We start from the raw sequence: 16,683 nt of genomic DNA, 5'->3' as shown, positions 1-16,683 counted from the left end.
TGTGTAAATCCCCGAAATGCGCATGTAAAAAAATGGCTGCTGTTAAGCAACTGTTAAGCGACTGTTAACCACACAGGGTGACTACGGCCAGTTCTCACAGCGTGTACTGGCCATGCTATCGATGTTTCTGCGTTTTACGTCAGCTCTAGTCCCACCTCTAGTACGCCCAGCTCCAATTGGACAGATTATCCCGCCCGAATTTAATTTAGTCAGCAACTAGACAAGTACCTTTTTCAAATGTTTGTGCCCGAAACGGAGGATATGCTGCCCAGGTCAGCGCCGAGACCATGTGCAGCGATGCCCATGGGCCACAACAACGAAATCGTTCGGCCCACTGTGCCGGAGGTGTCCATATTGTTTGGCCAGCCGCCACAGGATCAACAGACTCAGATGCAGCAGCAGCAGCAGCCGCAACTGGAGCCATCTCCTCGAGCTCCACCCACTTTCGCGTCCTGGAAGAAGCAGATGCTGCCCCGGGTCAACTTCTCGCCCATCCTGGCCACAGAACTGGGACCCAGAACTGCGCCAAGCAATAACAATAGCCCGTGCTCCCCAAAGGAGTACATCATAATGCCCAGAGATCGCAACTACACAAACGATGCACCACTGAGTGCCAATCACATGTCCAGTAATTCGGCGGCGTATAGTGCCGAGCCCAAGCAGCAGGTCTATCAATCCCGCCGCTTGTCAGGCTCAGCCAACTCTGATGTCCTGACGATTTGTGCTGGCACACAGACCGAGTCCTTTAATCCATCGCCCCCGCGGAACTCGCTGCCCCCGGTGGTTTATTCCGACATAGATGTCAGCAACCTGGCCAAAAAGAGTGATCTGGCGGCACTGGTGTCCCTTTTGGAGTCCATGCGGCAGGAACAACAGCAGCTGAGGAATCTCTGCGAGCTGCTCCTGGAGCAACAGCAGCGGGCGAAACCCGAAGCCATTTCCGTAGCCAGCAGGACAACTGCCAGCCAGTGTGATATCTTGACTGCCAACAATGGTGGGTAAATCTTAAATTTACCTTAAACCCCAATAAACTCATCATCCTTATCAGGCAGACGAATATCTCCGATCATACAGGATTACATAGCCGAGGAGGAGGAACCACTGCCTTCGCACCAAGCTCGCGTGATCCCCCAATTCCAATCTCCTCGACCCAATTCGCCAATGGCTCAATCTACGGCCTACCGGATCAATACGCCGCAGGGCAAACGGATTCCCCAACTGGCCAAGCCAAACACCGAGAAAAGCTTGGTGATGAACGAGCTGGCCTTGAAGTACTTGCGCCAACCCGTCGACGAACTGATGAAGGATATGCGCCTGGGCGCATCGCCGAAGTCACCTAATCCCGAACCGCTGCGCCAGATCGACAATCTCGCTCACTCACAGAGTCCCAACGACATTTCAAATGCTTCGTACAAGTACCTCAAGAAATATCGCCTGCTGCCAGAGGAGCAAATGGAACACGTGCGCCCCCAATCTCCGATGGTGGCGTCTGCCTCTTCGCCGCGCATGCAGCTGGACCTGGAGAACATCAGGAACCAGCCGAAGCTGCTGTGAAAGCAAAGGCCATTTTCGTTTTGTTATTTATGCATATGTCTATTTGCGATTTAAGTGGAAATATATTTCAATACACGGAATAACGCTGACACTCATCTGCAAAAATCCCAGCCTACACTAACAAAGGAAACCACACTTCGTTTACAAAACACAATAGACATCCATATTTGAAGACACAAAAGTATATACGTTAGTGAGCTTGTCTCGTAGCGGTAATCGACGCTCTAGCGCAGAACCAAATGCAGCTCGGACGCGGATTGCAGAAGGACCTTCAGTCCCTGCATAAAGCCCGCACACTGCGCAAAGTCCGTTCCGAAGGCAATCCGGGTGTGGATTTCCAGAGCATTGGCGTAGTCTGATATTTGAATGTACTGTATTATTTGATTCAGATATTGCACCGTTGTGGGAGTAAGCTGGAGAAAAAGAATGTACCATTAGCGATAATAAAATTAGATCTAACAATCGTACTTACCTTGCCATCGCGTAGGCAGTCGTAGAGATTTTCCAGTCTCTTTACAACATCAACAAACTTGCGTTTTGTGCGCTAATAACCGATACAAATTTTAGTGAGTAAAGATCTTAAAAAAGCATTTGTTCCTTTACTTACCGGATCATTCGTTGCGCCTAGGCATCGGTTCTTCAGCTCCTCCAGCACCGTCTGCAAGTAGATATACTCCTCGGGAAGTGGCGGCTTCTCCTTGGGAGGTTCCGGTTGGCGCTGCTGCTGGATGGGAGCTGGCTGCTCGGTGTAGCCAAGGGTCTGCTGCTGTCCCTGCCAGTTCTGCTGCTGCGGACCTCCTTGGTTCGGAATGCCCGAAGGCTGCAAGTTGAGTTGCTGCTGCTGAGGCTGGAGATACGATTGCTGCTGCTGCTGGGGATTGTTGTTAAAGGCAGCCGGATTGTAGTATGAATTAGGCACACTTCCAGTCGGTGGCGCATTCTGAAAGAAATACCCGTTCAGTAAAGACATTTGAAAGAAACATAGATTGTATTTCACCTGATATTGAGCGGGGTCCACATAGCCGTTTTGATTTTGATTGGGATCGACTGGAAATAGGGGATGGAAGATGGCAGCACTTGGTTCAACCACTGGCTTTGGCTTGGGCTGAACAATAGACACAGTTAAGATACCACTTTTTAAGATTCTCGAAGCAATCACTTACCACACGCGATGATTTCAGTGCAGGAGGATCGTTCCAGCCCGGGGGAGGCGTGGGATTGCGTTGCACATTCTGGATGACCGGTGGCGCAGCTTGTGGTGGCAAGGTTTCAATTGGATTAACACCGGGCAGGAATTGATTCTGTTGGGTCCCCATAAATGGCGATGGATTATAGGATTGGGCAGACGCAATTGGATTCGTGTTGAATGCGTTGCTATTATAGGTTGGCACACTCGCGGGTTGGGGTGCAGGCCCAGGTACTCCACCGCCGCTGAAGGGAACGGCCGATGGAACGGGGGCAGGTACTGGGTTGTAGGGCATGCCATAGGAACTGGTAGGAGCTGCCACAGATGGATCCAGTACGTATTTTGAGCGCCCAGAAAGTCCCGATCCGCTAGAGGAAGCTGCTCCTCCTGCCGGGGGAGGACCACCTGTGGAACTGGCGTTGCTGAGTGGGCGCGGTGGTTGGGACAAAGGCTCAGGCTTAATTGGCTGCGGATTAAAGATCTGCGGCGGCGGTTGAGCCTGCTGAGCTCCTGGATAGGCGGTCTGTAATGGAGGCACAGGCGCATGCGCATTCCAGCCTGGCTGCCCAAACTGATTAGACGGCTGGCCGTAGGGCAACGGAACCGCAGGCTGCGGCTGTGAGAACGATCCCCGACCTCGCTGTTGCTGGTAGCCAACTGGAGCAGCAGCAACCGGTGCCTGTGGCTGGGAATAGTCCAGATTGACAGCGTTGTTGATGCGATCTCGCAGGTTCTGCAGAATATCGTTCTCATTGGCAGCTCCACCACCTAAGGTGGTTATGTACTGCAAGGCTGCAGTCAGAGCCCCCTGGGAGGCCAGAAGACCGCCGTACTCAGTCAAAAAGCCAGCAAAGCGGCCTGCTAGATCCACGGATATTCCCTGCTGCTCCAGGGACTTGCACATTAGCATCACCACCTCGGCCAGGTCTTGTAGCTCCGTGGTGTTGGGCTTGTAACCGGGGTTCTGTTGCTCCAGACGTTTCAACTGGTACCAGGCGGTCACCAGCTTGTCGATGCTGCCGGCGCAAATGTAGCAGAGCATGGCATTGCGCGTAAACTCGACGCTAGAGGCGCACTCACTCAAAAGGCGGTCACCAAGGCGCTCGCAGATGTCCACTACCTTGCGCTCGCTGTGTTTCAAGGCGGCCACCAGGGCCTCCCTCCACGAGTCCACAGTGCATCGGTTGACAAAGTCCAGCCAGTCACGGGATACCAAGGCGGAGATGACGTGCGACAGCTCGTTCTTCTGCTGCAGCAGGTAGCGCGATTGAGTGCGGGTCAGCGTCTCAATGCCAGCCGTCGAGGCGATGATCAAAGCTTCCGGAATGCGTTGCGCCTCCAGGCAGAGTTCCACGGCAGCTTCCACATTGCCTGTTAGTATGGCCTCTGCAATCAAGCTATCCGAGTCTGCAAAGTACAGAAAACCGATTAATTAAATGCAAAAGATAACATTGTTGTTATCAGACAGGAAAACCTTTATATCTGGTATAGATAAAAAGTAATCAACGTAAGTGAAAATGTAAAGCAACTAGTTTTACTCACGATCTCCGCTGGGAACCTTGAACTGCGGCCTCGGAGGTGTGACAAAGTCGTTGTGATTTTGTGGTTCGATTGAATTTCCATCAAACTTGTTGTCTTGCGTCTGCTGAGTGTAAAAAATAAATACATACGTTAGACTACATCCTTTAAATAACTTTACAAAGCTGCTTTAATGTTTGCTTCGATCGCGAGTTTTTAATCTTAGCTCTTACCGAATTATCGGTGCTATAATTTGTACTCTGATCGCACTCAACCTCCGAAGAGTCGCTCTGCAGCAATGGCATAGCATAAAGTATGTTATCGGATAGAAATATACAGGGCAAGATGAACATACGTGGGGATTGATAGTGTACGCAATGCTGCTTTTAGGAACTGATAAGACATGCTCGAAGTAGCACTTACATGGGTAAGAGTCGAGATGCGGGTTGTGAGCGTATCCACATCCGATTGCGAGTTTCCCTCAGTTTCCTTGATAAACTTGCTGAACTTGCTGTCGGTGTCGTCTTTGTTGTAGCCTTTAAAAAAGGAGGAAACTTTAGTGTTTTTAGTGATCTGGCTTTGAGATAAAGTACCTAAAAGATTGAGCATTTCCTCCTTAGGGTTAAGCTCAAAGTTCGCCTTGATGAAGTACCAGACGTAGCGTCCGTGCTGATCAGCGGTCTCGTCGGCCCTCTGCCGGCAGTATTCCGAGTAGTTGGCATCGACAAGAGAGCGCTCCAAAGCATTGGCTCGCTCCACCAAAGCAGATTCGGTGGTCAGCTGTTGAACCTTAACCGTCTTCGAGGTGCCATCAAAGCTGACCAGCTTGCCACCAAACTAAAGAGTGCAAAGATGGTTCATTAGTAAGTTTAAAAGAAAATATAATATGAACTCACCCCAAAGGCAACGCCACAGGGTCGCTTCATCCACTTGGGTGCATGGGTCAGGTCATGGTAGACCACTTGTGTTGCCTGCTGCGGAATTGGTTCCTGGGCGAACTGATCCATTCCCGGAAACGAGTCGGCAATCTTGTTGGCGGTCTGCACAAGGTGGTGAGTGCCTCCATGCAGGGAGTAAATGGAAACAGCTCCCTCCAAACTGGCGCTGGCAATCAGAGCAGGATTCCGTGGGCAGAACTGCACGTCAGAATACCAGGAGGCCGTGGTCGCTACCTCAGAGAGAATTTCTCCCTCTGGAATCTTTGTGTTGGGGTTCCAGCAATAGATTCGGTTGTCCTTGCCACACGAAACCATCAGATCGTTGTCTTGCAGGCACCACGACATTCCCAGTACTCCACGCTCGTGAATCTGGTACGTTTTCGCTGGAGCCGTGGCATATCGAAGATCCCACAGCTGCACAACCGGCGCCTGGTCGTCCTCGGAGGCCAGCCAGACTTGCGTGGCCGCCTCCGGATGCCACTCGATGGCGTGCCACCGAACACGAGACTGTGAGTCGGAGAGCTTGATGATCTGTTGGCTCTTGCGCAGATCCCAGATCACGCAGCGCGTGCTGAACACGGAGGCCAGGATGTGCTGCACCTGCCGGTTCCAGGCCACGTTCTTCACGTCCTCCAGCGGTTGTGTCTTGGCGCCGGGGCTCATGCTCGTTTCCGGGTTGTTGAGGTCCCATATTAGGATTTCCGACTCGGAGGCGCACGAGGCCAGCAGGTTGTTCTGAAACGGATTGAAGTCCAGTCCACTGACGGCGCCCGTGTGCTTATCCTGACGCTTGAGGAGCGGCTCCTCTTTGCCGGCGAGCAGCTTGTCAGCTGAGTATATGTTGATCTGCCCCGCCTCGCAGCCGCCCACAATCAGGCCACTGGGATGTGATCCCACAGGGCTCCAGATGAGTTTTTGGAACCTGCCGGAGGAAAAGCCGTTTTAGTAAGGAACTCTTGAGAGCGGTTCCCCTGCAAACCCACTTGTACTGGCTGGCCACGCTAGCCTTTAGCTCCAGATCGTAGGTGGCGTCGCTGAAGTTCGGGGAATACAACTCCAAGGTGGAATTTGCATTGGAGTCGAACTGCTGGGCGGCGGTGCCGGCAGCCAGGAGAATCTGCTGCTGCTGCGCCGGCGACCAGGCGATGTTCACCGTCTTCTGCAGTTCCTTGATTTTCATCTTGCACAGTCCCTTCGTGCTGCAGATGTAATTAAAACAATTAACGTATGTAAGTATTATCACTGCTGCAACATCAGAACGAAATTGTGTCACGTCCAATTGGAGTAAGCCCCGTCATCACTTTTTCTCATTGGCTTCCCCATTGCGAATGGGCCCCAGTTCACCCCGTCGGCCTATAATTTCGTTTAATTATGCCATTTACGCAACTTACACACAATTGTGAGTGGAATTTATACTCGTTTGCGCTGCAACGAGACTTTAGGTGCTTAAATTTAACTGGAAACTTTAATATTTTTAAGAACAGTGGTGTGACCGCGTTCTGGGCCACGCAATAAACCACTCGGCACGGAAAAATACTAAAAACGGCTAGTCCCAATATACCATCAATATAACGGAAACAAATTTGAATTCTGAGTGTTTCCCTAAACTGTTCAATTGTTCAATTTTTATGTGGAATTGGATAGAAGTGTTACAGGAACTTTCTTGAAGAAAGTTATTAAAACTGTCCAACGAATTTAGTATAAAAAAATTAGTCGAAAAACAGCGTGAAAAATTCCACGTATGGGCCGTGCTTTTACAAACTTTAATTAGGTATATTGTTCGGTAATTAAAAAAACATGTGTATCAGGATTTGGCCAAAAAAATAATTTTTTTTGCTAGAATTTTTTTAATTCTGCAAATAAAACGCCAATTTTCAATAAGTTTCTCTGTTTGAAAAGCTATATCTCTTAACTGGGTAACGGGTATCTGAGTTAAATTTTTTAAGAAAGTTTCGCAAACAATGCATTTATGTATATAACTATACTGGGGAAGAAATTATAGATTTTTGTCCAAAAATTGCCTTTCTGACCCAGTGTGTGCTGTTGACAGCAGTCCACCAAGTGGGTTAACAAATTCCTATGTATGTATGTATGTATATATGTACGTGACAATACCAATCGCAATATTATTTTAAAAGTTATGAATAACACAAATTTACACAGAACACATAGGAAGGGTCGGGTAAAATTATGAACGAAAGTCTAGCTTCGTTGTTTTTGATCATAATCTCTTCTACTTCACAAAGCAATAACGTCTTTTGGGAAATTTGTATCCTTATACTCTTTTTTGAAAATACTTACATTTTAAATTCGACCACTATCGAAATTTTCTGTTCAATCCGTTGTCACATTTTAAAAAAGTATCGAATGTAGATCGCTTTATTATAGTTTTCATAAATATTAGCTATGTGTAATACGCTTGCAGTGCAATTATTATTATTATTTTTATTTATTTAGCGGATGAAATAGCTGCGACCCGCTGCTCCACCTTGGCTACCTTGCTGTTGATGGTCTCTAGATTCTGGGCGAACGTCTCCTGCACGGAATGCAGTAGTTCCTTATTGTTCACCAGGCTGGTGGTGATGGTTCCCTGCTTTTGTTCGATCTCAGCGATGATTTTGGCGAAATTGTTCGCTAAAGAGGATGGAGGGTTACAAGTTAAACAAAAGATAAGTGGAGCAAGTACAAATTGTTTACCATATTTATGAAGTGCCTCGAGAGCTTGCATACGTTCAATGACGTGTGGCAGTATTTCCACCACGGGTTCCGTGCGCTTGGCAATGTCGTACAGTTCCGTGATCTTCTGATCCCGCTTCGCGTCCTGGGCACTGCCACTGGACTTTTCGGCGATGGCGTCCATCTTGCCGGCCAGCGATGTCAAGCGCTGCTCTATGGTGTCCAGTTTATCCGGCTGCAGCAGCGCCGCCTTGGTGCTGAGATGACGAACGGCCTCCAGCACATTGGTGGTGTTGGTTGCGGCAGTTAGGCGACTTAGCTTATCCGGCTGGGCGCCCACCACCTTTTCCAGCTGCGACAGGCGCTGCTCCAAGCTGGCCACGCGGGCTGTGGCCGCCAGATCGGTGCCGGGCGTTGGTATGGCCGTGAGAACGCCTGACTGCTTGAACTCCTCCACCTGACTGATGAGTGCCTTCACTTGCTTGCTGCCTGGCGCCTGCTCCTTGCCCAGCACTTGTTCCAGCTTCAGCGACTCCAGTACTTTTCGGGCCGTGCTAATGACAGTGGCCACCGCGTCGTACGACTGCTTCTCCTCGTCGGCGACCTTGCGGTCCACCTGCAGGGCGGCCACCTCGTTCAGCAGTTCATTCATCTCAATCTGCAGCCGCTGGCACTTCTGCACGGGCGTCTCCTTCTCGCCCTGGCCCACCAGCTCATAGTCGCCGGAACCACGCGCATCGTACCCACGACATACCCTGCGCCCGATGCGATCAGTGAAATCCACACTCCCCTCGAGAGTTGCTCCGCTAAAGCGCTTGTGGGCGATGCTGGGCGAGATGTGCAGCCGCTCGATGGCCTCGTTCTCCGGCTCCTCCTCGTAGTAGTCGGATGTATCGGGCTCCGGGTCGTCGGGAGTTTCGAACACATCCGGCTGGTCATAAGCCTAAAAGAAGGAAAGTAAGCAAGTTGGCAAACACGAAAGCTCGGACGTCACTCCTAAGGCTTGGAGTTCTGACTCACTATTCCCGGCAGGTTCTGGAACTTGGGATCGGCCATTATTGTGGGCACGTCGACGGTGGTGTCTGGGATCCTTGAGCGACGAAATAGCTATTGTTTTTAGTTTGCAAAAAACCTTTTTGCAACCAGCAATCTGATGTCATTAAAAATAGGACCTTATGGTGGCCACAGACAAATACCGTAGTTGATTTATTGTGGAGGGTGGTATTTTAAGTTGGGGTATTTTATAATTAAAACAGGTTGGTTCTACATTGCAACGGTTTGAGTATCATAGGTCAAGATAAATATGTCAGTTTGCTTATGTTTTCCTCAGTACGGGGTAATGAATAAGACATTTTTTGTTGTTACTTACACCGTTACAGATTTTAAATGCTATGTAAAGGTACGCACATTTCACCTAGTATTTTATATACTGTCCAAGACAACGAGCGCGGACGGTCATACTGTACCTAACGCAGGTACTTAGTTAGTCAACACTATAGTTTTGGGGTAGTGGGCGGTGGGAGCTGCTAGTTGGTTGGACTAAAATCGCTAATTTCGCATCGAGAACACTAGAATAATGTCTTGCTCTGACTATGGATCGCACAGGTACGACGACCTACCGCTGGAGGTGAGTATAAAATGTTAACGGACCGTCGCGGTCCCGTGACCAATCCATCATTGCGAGCGTATCTATATCTACACATCCATATACCTGTTAGGTCAGTCAGCTGATTTTGTTTTTTCCTCTTCCGCCCTCAGATTGTTTTGAAGATTTTCAGCTATTTGGGCTACTCGGATCTGCAGGCGGCAGGATCCACCTGCCAGAGATGGCACGCCGCCCTGGATCAGGCAGAGTTCAACGTGCGCACGCGCGTATGCTTCTCCAAGGTGGTGCTGTCGGATCTATTCAGTCCAGGGGCTGACCTCATGCGCTGCGAGCGCCGTTTCCAGCACTTCATGTTTGAGGACGTGACGCTTGGCCAGGTTAAGGAGCTCATGCGCTTCATGGGCAGGACCGCCCACTCCCTGGCTCTAGACAATGTGGACCTGAATGATAAGCAGTTCTATGGAATGCTGGGCGTGCTCCCCCATCTCCACTCGCTGTCGCTGAAGCGCTGCCTGCCGCTTTTCATGTCCGGCTCCTTTTTGGACTCGTACAACAATTCCTGCCCCGACCTAAACGACCTGGCCAGCAATTTGGCCGGAATCAAGGAGCTGACCTTGTGCGAGAACCAGTACCTTACCGACGCTATTCTCATGCGTCTCACATCGTTCATGCCCAGTCTGGAGACGATCAACATGTCCGGGTGCCACATTGCCTTTCACAACGCTATCCATCGCAGATTTTACCCGGCCAACAGCTCCTCGGATCACGTTCTGCCCAGCGAATCGGTACTGACCTTCAAGTTCATCCTGACCATCCTCAACCTGCAGCGTCGCACCCTGCGCGTTTTGAACTTTAGCCACACGCTGATTGGCCAGGCTTTGTTGGCCCTCTGCGACCTTAATCTCCAGCTGCAGCGCCTCTATTTGGCCGGATGCAGGCAGCTTAACTGTACCACAATCCGGAACTTTCTGGCCACCCAGCCTCAGTTGACAGTTCTAGATTTGTCGGCCACGATGTGTGTGAACGATGAGAATTTGGCAGCCTTGGTCCAAAGTAATCCGCAACTGGAACACTTAAAAGTAAACGGCTGCCTGAGCATCACAAACGCTGGCGCTGTTCACCTGGCCAAACTTAAGCGTCTGAAAAGCCTGGACATATCCAACTGCGACAGCCTCACAAGCAGCGGCATTATTGAGGGTGTGGCCAGCGAGGAGAACACAGTGATGCAGGAGCTAAACGTATCCTATTTGCAAATCTGCGAGGAGTGCATTAAGGCCATTGCTAGTAATCTACGCTGCCTGCGATCCCTGCACCTGAATCACTGTGTTAATGGAGCCACCGATGATGCTATACAGTCAGTTATTGGCCAGCTGCGTTGGCTGCGCGAACTCTCCCTGGAGCATTGCAGTGGGGTAAGGCGGAAAATTACGATAAATTGAAATCTTTACTCAAACTTAATATTTTTGTTTAGCTAACAGATGCAGCTCTCACGGGCATAAACATATCCAAGTTGGAGCTCAGTCGCAAGCAGTCGGGCTCTCAGGTGTCGTCAATGGACAACTTCTATCCGCCGTATAGCAACACACTGGCGGAACGCGATAGCCTGGCGGGATCCCTGCAGTCCATCAAGATATCGCTCAGGAGCAAGGCCGAAGATGAAATTGTGCGGGACGCCAGGCGGAAGCAGGCCATGCTAGCCGCCTATGAAATGAACCTGATACGCGAGGATGACTTCGAGGGTCACAACATACAACAGTTGCGAGGATTGAGGTCATTAAACCTGCGAGGCTGCAACAAGATCAGCGATGTATCCCTGAAGTACGGCCTGAAGCATATTGAGCTAAGGAGGCTGATGCTGTCCAACTGTCAGCAAATCTCGCTGCTTGGCATGGAGGCAATGGCCAGTAGTTGTCCATCTATTGAGGAGCTCGACCTATCCGACTGCTACAATATTACGGACAAGACAATCCAGGTGGTTACTGCCAAGTTGCCACGCCTGAAAGCTTTGCACATAAGTGGCTGCAGTCAGCTGACGGAGCACACGCTGGACGCCATCATCAACAATTGCAACTGTTTGCAGACGCTGTCGATTTACCGCTGCCGCAGCATGTACACGGACTTAGAGGAGCGGCTGTCCGGCGTGAAGACGTTGCGCAACCTCAACATGGACAACCTGACAAGTATCGACAACGCTGACTTTTTCCGACTGAAGAAGCGACTCGATTACTGATATTTCGCCGCAATTTTCATTGTCCTGATGTTGTACTACTTTCAACTGTACAACTTCCGCTAGTCAGTCGCCCCAGCCGTCAGAGCAGCGCACACAAATTTATTTTTATCGAACGGCCCCCAGCAGCTGGGATATAGTTGTGAAAGCTTTAGACAAATATACATACATATATACAGCAAAGATAGATGTATTTGCATATACACTCAAATTTACACTAACTGCACACATTTAGATTAGCAAAATTACAAGTCTCGATTGTAATTATATTAAATTTCATACGTAATGTTTGTCCACATTCAACTGTGATTTTTAGTAAGGTACGACTTGTATAAAAAGAACACACGATTGTAAATTTTGTGATCAGTTGCCTTAATTTAAATTGTTTTTGTTATTGTTGACTGTTAAATCTGAGTTAATTTTATAATTGTTAAAAAATTCGTTAATTTGGTTTAGGCTAAGAAAAGAGGAAATAAATTATTGTTATTGTAAGTTAACACGTTTCACATAATTGTCACTCCTTGGTAGCTTTAAACGATAAAATCGTTGGTAGCATAAAAGAATTTGAATCGTTAATTTTGTATATAAAAACACAAATGAAAATGTTTTGTACAACAATACATTAAAGCAATTAAATAATTGAATGAATGTCTAGACAAATCGGAACTTAGTCAAATTTACATTTGAAAAATATGTGTCGTTGCATACGATCTTTACATAAAATAGAAACTAAGCAATTGACTGTTTTTCCATTTTTGGATAAAACTCAACTGATTGACAACCTTTTGCTCTCTTTTTGTAAATACTTCGACTAACCAGCTATGGTCCTTGTGACATGTTGCAAGTTAAGCATATAATTCAACATTTACTAAATACAAATTGATGTTAGTGCAATAGAGTTTTACTTCTTTTTGTCCATCTAAACGGGAACTAATAAAATGTCGACGCCACATACAACGTTCGTTCAAAATGAATAGATTTATTTTAAAATGAGTTAAGAACATTTGTTGTTATACGTGCTAGAATCGTCATCAATATTTTGGAAACAGGTCGTCCTCCTACGTACATAAAAACGATTGTGTAGGATATTGCTTAAAATACATTGCTAAAGTTGACTAGGTAAAAATTCCAGATGTTGTCAAAGTACCGATACAAAAGTGGATCCCGAGAGTATTGGACCGTCCAGTGCCAGTGTGATTGTGCCCAGAAAGCAAAGGTGTGCGGACTGGTTCTTAACCGCCGCCGCCTCCGCCGGATAGCTCATCCTCGTACTGCTTGCGGAAGCAGTCTCCCACGGGGAAGAAGTCCCAACTGCGCTGCTGGTACATGTTCCACACGTACGTCTCCTGGCCGGTGTACTCGGTGTCCGGCTTGTTAATCAAATGCATCAGGAAGAACATGTAGTTGGCGAGGTTGTGCTCCTTCTGAACGTGCGTGTCGAAGCCGTGTGGAACTATGTCAAAGAAGTCCTTGCCCATTCCGCAGATGAAGCAGTTGGACTCCATGTTGTCCTTCACCGACTCCAGCTGGTCACGCAGCTCGCCGAAGGCGTCGATGATCAAACCCTGGATGATGGCCAGCAGGATAATGATCACGAAGAAGAAGAAAGTTATGTCGAAAATGATGCGGTAGACCTCGTAGTCGTCTCCGTCCGGATCTCCGATCTCGTCGCCAATGCCACCGCCTGCTCTCACACCCTTGTACAGGTGGAACACGAAGCAGGTGAGCATATCGTGGCACTTCTTGTCCACCTCCTCGTCCTCTTCCTGAATGTAGAACTTCCTGAAGAAGTTGAACGCAATCACCGTATAGATGTACACGATGATGGTCAGCAGCATCACGGTGAGCACCAGTTGCTTGCCGTTGTGGGTTACGGACTGCAGGATGGTGCGCAGGGTCTTGAATCCCACGGCTACATCGAGCAGATGGGCGGCAAAGAAGAAGTTATTGAAGTTGCCCATCACCGAGAAGCTGAAGTACCACAGGGAGTAGAGGAAGGCGTTGTCCGTGAAGGTGACGCCCGCCTTCCACACCTGGTAGCGCCAGTCGATGTTCATGATGTACTTGAAGATGCCCGTTTCCTCGCTCTCCTGCGCCGCGAAGGTGCTCTTTTCCATGCCCAGCAGATTGGATATGGAGTCGAAGTCGTAGGTCTCGCTGTACTTCTGGCGCACCTTCTTCTTTACGAACTTGTCCCAGTAGTTGACCGGGAAACTCTTGGCCGAGATCACCAGCTTGTCCCAGTGCGACTTGAAGTCGTCATCCTCCGGCTGCTCCGCAATGAACAATCCCTCGAACTCCAGCCGGCGGGCGATCTCCTTCTCCCGCTTGAAGATGGCCAGTGGCACCTTGAGATGGTAGTAGGCAATCAGCATGGCAAGGGAGACGAGTGAGTGCAGACATGCCGCAATGCGCAGCACATGCTCCATGTAGAAGAAGTCCTCGTCCACGTGCACCAGTTCCGGTATTTCGTCCTCCATTTCGCCATCGCCCGATCCCCCGTCCCCTGATCCGCCAAAGCCAGAGCCCGTGATGTCCGCACCTCCTCCCGAGCCGGAGCCCAGAATGAGCTCCTCCTCGGCGGAGCTGTCCGATTCCTCGGTGAAAGAGGTGACTTTGTAGAAGAGCAGCATAAAGTTGATGCTGAAGGCCAGCACCAGGGCCACGTACTTGAGGTTGTAGAAATTCCTGGCCAGGAAGCTGACGGCGCGATGGGTGTACTGCGAGAAGTCAATTTGGTGGACGGCGGGCGTCTCCTGGGGCGCGGACGATGACTTCTTGGCCTCCGCCTCGATGGAGGCCATGGCCGCCTCCTGTGCCTTTTGCGCCTCCTGTCGCTCCTGAGCCGCCTTCTTTGCCGCCTCTCCGCCCAGAAGATCCACAATGGAGATGGGCTCCTGGTGGGGTTCACCCTCGACCAGTTCTCCGCTGGCGGCAGCGCCATCCTCGGGGCTCGATTCTCCACCCTCCTCCATCGAGGAATTGGCCGGAGACTCGTGCACCACCACCTTGTACATGCCGTTTTCCTCCTTGTTGATATCCAGGCCAAAGGCTTGCACCGTGCCCGGAGGCTCTTCCAGGGGCAGTGGTGGCAGTGCTCTGCCAAACGTCTCCTCCTCCACCACCGGTTCCTCCTCCTGCTCCGGGGCAGGTCCTCGCATCAGGTTCAGCAGGATGCCGAATATGTAACGCACCACGCAGAAGTGCGCGTATCCGGTGTAATAGAAAATATAAAAGATGATCTTGAAAAAGCCGACAATGAGTTCAGGGATGGATTTGGTCTGCATCACGCCGATCTGGTGCTTAATGTTCGCCGGGCTGAGCATGTGGACTCCAAACTTGAGTCCTTCCTTGACAGCGGTGATGGTGCGCCGGATGGGGTCTCGAGCAGCTCGCTCCTCCTCCTCCTCGCTCATGTAGGAACTATAGGCTGTATCCCGTTTCACATTGCCACCACCGTCATCGGTGGCCATTAGACCCGAGGCGTGGGTCATCTCAAAGATGGCATCCTCGCAGAAGTTGACGAAGGCCTCCAGTTTCTCCTTGTCACCACCCTCGGTGACGATGGAATAGAAGAAGGCACGCTTGGACTCGCGGATCTGCGGCTTTTCCCACTGCTCGATGTTTGAGTCCTTGATCTCGAAGTACACTCGCTCGATGCGCTTGGAGCTGCCTAGGATCTCGATGCGGCCCAGGAAGGGCTCGAAGTAGTTGAGCACCGAGCCGGCGGTCTCCAGGAAGCGCGCCAGGCGCGGTTCGTTTGGCATGTGTTCGCTGAGGTTGGTCAGCAGCACAGCCAGGTTGAAACCGATCTCCTTTGATGGTTCGTGGAAGTGCTCCACGAAGGCCCGGTAGTCGATCTTGCCCTCGTGGTTGCGCTCGCAGCACGCCAAAAGGAAATCCATTTCTTCCCTGTAAAAGTCAGCTTTATAATCTCCCTGTGAGAGGTAATCCCCTAGCGATACTTACGGTGTGTAGTTCTTGGACTGTTCCATCTTCTCCCTAAAGTCTTTGGGCGTCACCCAACCCTCGTTCTTCATATCCACCTCGTGGAAACTGGGCGACTCGATGAGATCTGCCAGTTTCAGGAACATGTCGAAGTACTTGAGGATCAGCTCCACATTGCCGGCGGACTCCACCAGCGTGTCCACCATCTGTTTGCCAATGGTGCCTGGTAAACGGTATATCGATATGGGTTAGACAACCAGAGTTGTTGGTCAGCTTCTCTTACCGTTAACAACGTTTCCTTCCAGCATGGACAGCATCATGGTGATCATGTCCTTCTGCAGATTCAGCAGTTCCTTGAGCAGGTCCACCTGGCTGGAGTGCTTGGATAGCTTGTCCTGCATGTGGGAGAACAGGAAGAGGAAGCCACCAACTGCATCCCACAACCTCGAGTGGGCCAAGGCCTGCTGATTGAGGGTACAGGGACCCTGGATGACCTCGGTGAGGGTGTTGAACACTTGGCTAGCCACTTCGATGGCCTTGAAGAAGTTGGCCTTGCCGGCGGGATCGATGATCTCCTTGCTCGAATAGTGCCAGTAAAAGTCCATGATGGACTCCTGTAGACGCAGCAAGTAGTCCACTGTGCAGATAACCACGTTTACGGTGGTGGTGTTACCGGCCTGGGTCCTCAAATAGTTTTGCCATTCTGTAAGGGATCGGGTTGAGGATTGTGTTGACTCAACATCCAACTGTGAACTCACCCAAATTGTGGCCCTCACAAGTCAGCTGGATGAACCGGAACAGAGCACAGGTGAACTCCGCGTCGTGCATGTTCTTCTCGCCCGCGGCGCCCTCGGAACCTACACCAAGACCTGCACCCGCACTCGGAATATACTCTTTGTTCGTGTGGCAAATTTGGGTGGATTGGTACAACGATAGCGGGAATCACGTACACGGGATTGTTGGGTTGTGGTTGGTTGGCGGTAAAGGCATGCGAGGCATGGTGGTGTTGGGTGGTGGGGAAATCAGTCGG

The 16,683-nt window shown here is 50.1% G+C and overlaps 5 protein-coding genes across 21 annotated transcripts in view; 2 read left to right on the top strand and 3 right to left on the bottom strand.

Moving 5' to 3' along the window:
- The first annotated feature begins 143 nt into the window (after window positions 1–143).
- On the top strand, window positions 144–2,021 carry ana2 (anastral spindle 2). The gene is made up of 2 exons (XM_017087894.4): window positions 144–994; window positions 1,049–2,021. Exons 1-2 carry the CDS (start codon window positions 238–240, stop codon window positions 1,552–1,554), a joined length of 1,263 nt encoding a protein of 420 aa, XP_016943383.2. The 5' UTR covers window positions 144–237; the 3' UTR covers window positions 1,555–2,021.
- Sec31 (secretory 31) lies at window positions 1,567–6,734 on the bottom strand. 4 transcript variants are annotated; one of them, XM_017087890.4, is made up of 12 exons: window positions 6,588–6,734; window positions 6,180–6,395; window positions 5,155–6,118; window positions 4,852–5,095; window positions 4,682–4,794; window positions 4,492–4,548; window positions 4,283–4,385; window positions 2,718–4,147; window positions 2,552–2,659; window positions 2,162–2,494; window positions 2,027–2,098; window positions 1,567–1,967 (listed from the first exon to the last, which is right to left on the bottom strand). In XM_017087890.4, the coding sequence occupies exons 2-12, from the start codon at window positions 6,374–6,376 to the stop codon at window positions 1,779–1,781; spliced, it is 3,810 nt and encodes a 1,269-aa protein (XP_016943379.3). In that variant the 5' UTR covers window positions 6,377–6,395; window positions 6,588–6,734; the 3' UTR covers window positions 1,567–1,778. The 4 variants fall into 4 exon arrangements, with proteins under 4 accessions (XP_016943379.3, XP_016943380.3, XP_016943381.3 ...); XM_017087891.4 differs by having other exon boundaries at window positions 4,283–4,382; XM_017087892.4 differs by lacking the exon at window positions 4,492–4,548.
- An 825-nt stretch (window positions 6,735–7,559) lies between these two features.
- Window positions 7,560–9,057, bottom strand: DCTN2-p50 (dynactin subunit 2). Its single transcript, XM_017087512.4, has 3 exons — window positions 8,893–9,057; window positions 7,894–8,815; window positions 7,560–7,830 (listed from the first exon to the last, which is right to left on the bottom strand). Exons 1-3 carry the CDS (start codon window positions 8,926–8,928, stop codon window positions 7,646–7,648), a joined length of 1,143 nt encoding a protein of 380 aa, XP_016943001.1. The 5' UTR covers window positions 8,929–9,057; the 3' UTR covers window positions 7,560–7,645.
- Window positions 9,058–9,340: 283 nt separating this feature from the next.
- LOC108019718 (F-box/LRR-repeat protein fbxl-1) lies at window positions 9,341–12,679 on the top strand. The gene is made up of 3 exons (XM_017087629.4): window positions 9,341–9,499; window positions 9,631–10,890; window positions 10,950–12,679. The coding sequence occupies exons 1-3, from the start codon at window positions 9,449–9,451 to the stop codon at window positions 11,706–11,708; spliced, it is 2,070 nt and encodes a 689-aa protein (XP_016943118.3). The 5' UTR covers window positions 9,341–9,448; the 3' UTR covers window positions 11,709–12,679.
- RyR (Ryanodine receptor) overlaps window positions 12,665–16,683 on the bottom strand; it is a 28,695-nt gene continuing 24,676 nt past the window's right edge. For 12 of the 14 annotated variants that reach the window (XM_070994958.1, XM_017087620.4, XM_017087621.4 and 9 more), the window contains 4 exons: window positions 16,412–16,522; window positions 15,937–16,356; window positions 15,675–15,876; window positions 12,665–15,617 (listed from right to left, as the gene is read on the bottom strand). In XM_070994958.1, coding sequence (XP_070851059.1) covers window positions 12,938–15,617; window positions 15,675–15,876; window positions 15,937–16,356; window positions 16,412–16,522 — 3,413 coding nt within the window. In that variant the 3' untranslated portion in view covers window positions 12,665–12,937. Of the gene's footprint in view, window positions 15,618–15,674; window positions 15,877–15,936; window positions 16,357–16,411; window positions 16,547–16,683 lie in introns of all 14 variants that reach the window. The other 2 variants (XM_017087617.4, XM_017087615.4) reach the window with 1 other exon arrangement.

This window comes from Drosophila suzukii, chromosome 2R, assembly GCF_043229965.1.
Source record: "Drosophila suzukii chromosome 2R, CBGP_Dsuzu_IsoJpt1.0, whole genome shotgun sequence".
Taxonomy (NCBI): domain Eukaryota; kingdom Metazoa; phylum Arthropoda; class Insecta; order Diptera; family Drosophilidae; genus Drosophila; species Drosophila suzukii.
This window is presented reverse-complemented; position numbering and strand designations above follow the sequence as displayed.

Excerpts from the sequence above, each read along its gene's own strand:
- DCTN2-p50 (XM_017087512.4), bottom strand. The coding sequence starts at position 8,928 with ATGGCCGATCCCAAGTTCCAGAACCTGCCGGGAATA. Across the intron at positions 8,816-8,892 it reads TCCAGAACCTGCCGGGAATA|GCTTATGACCAGCCGGATGT; the intron begins GTGAGTCAGAAC and ends TCCTTCTTTTAG. Across the intron at positions 7,831-7,893 it reads CGAGGCACTTCATAAATATG|CGAACAATTTCGCCAAAATC; the intron begins GTAAACAATTTG and ends CATCCTCTTTAG.
- LOC108019718 (XM_017087629.4), top strand. The coding sequence starts at position 9,449 with ATGTCTTGCTCTGACTATGGATCGCACAGGTACGACGACCTACCGCTG. Across the intron at positions 9,500-9,630 it reads ACGACGACCTACCGCTGGAG|ATTGTTTTGAAGATTTTCAG; the intron begins GTGAGTATAAAA and ends TTCCGCCCTCAG. Across the intron at positions 10,891-10,949 it reads CCCTGGAGCATTGCAGTGGG|CTAACAGATGCAGCTCTCAC; the intron begins GTAAGGCGGAAA and ends ATTTTTGTTTAG.
- ana2 (XM_017087894.4), top strand. The coding sequence starts at position 238 with ATGTTTGTGCCCGAAACGGAGGATATGCTGCCCAGGTCAGCGCCGAGA. Across the intron at positions 995-1,048 it reads TATCTTGACTGCCAACAATG|GCAGACGAATATCTCCGATC; the intron begins GTGGGTAAATCT and ends CATCCTTATCAG.
- Sec31 (XM_017087890.4), bottom strand. The coding sequence starts at position 6,376 with ATGAAAATCAAGGAACTGCAGAAGACGGTGAACATCGCCTGGTCGCCG. Across the intron at positions 4,549-4,681 it reads GCATCTCGACTCTTACCCAT|AGCGACTCTTCGGAGGTTGA; the intron begins GTAAGTGCTACT and ends CCATTGCTGCAG. Across the intron at positions 4,386-4,491 it reads ATTATAGCACCGATAATTCG|CAGACGCAAGACAACAAGTT; the intron begins GTAAGAGCTAAG and ends TTTTACACTCAG.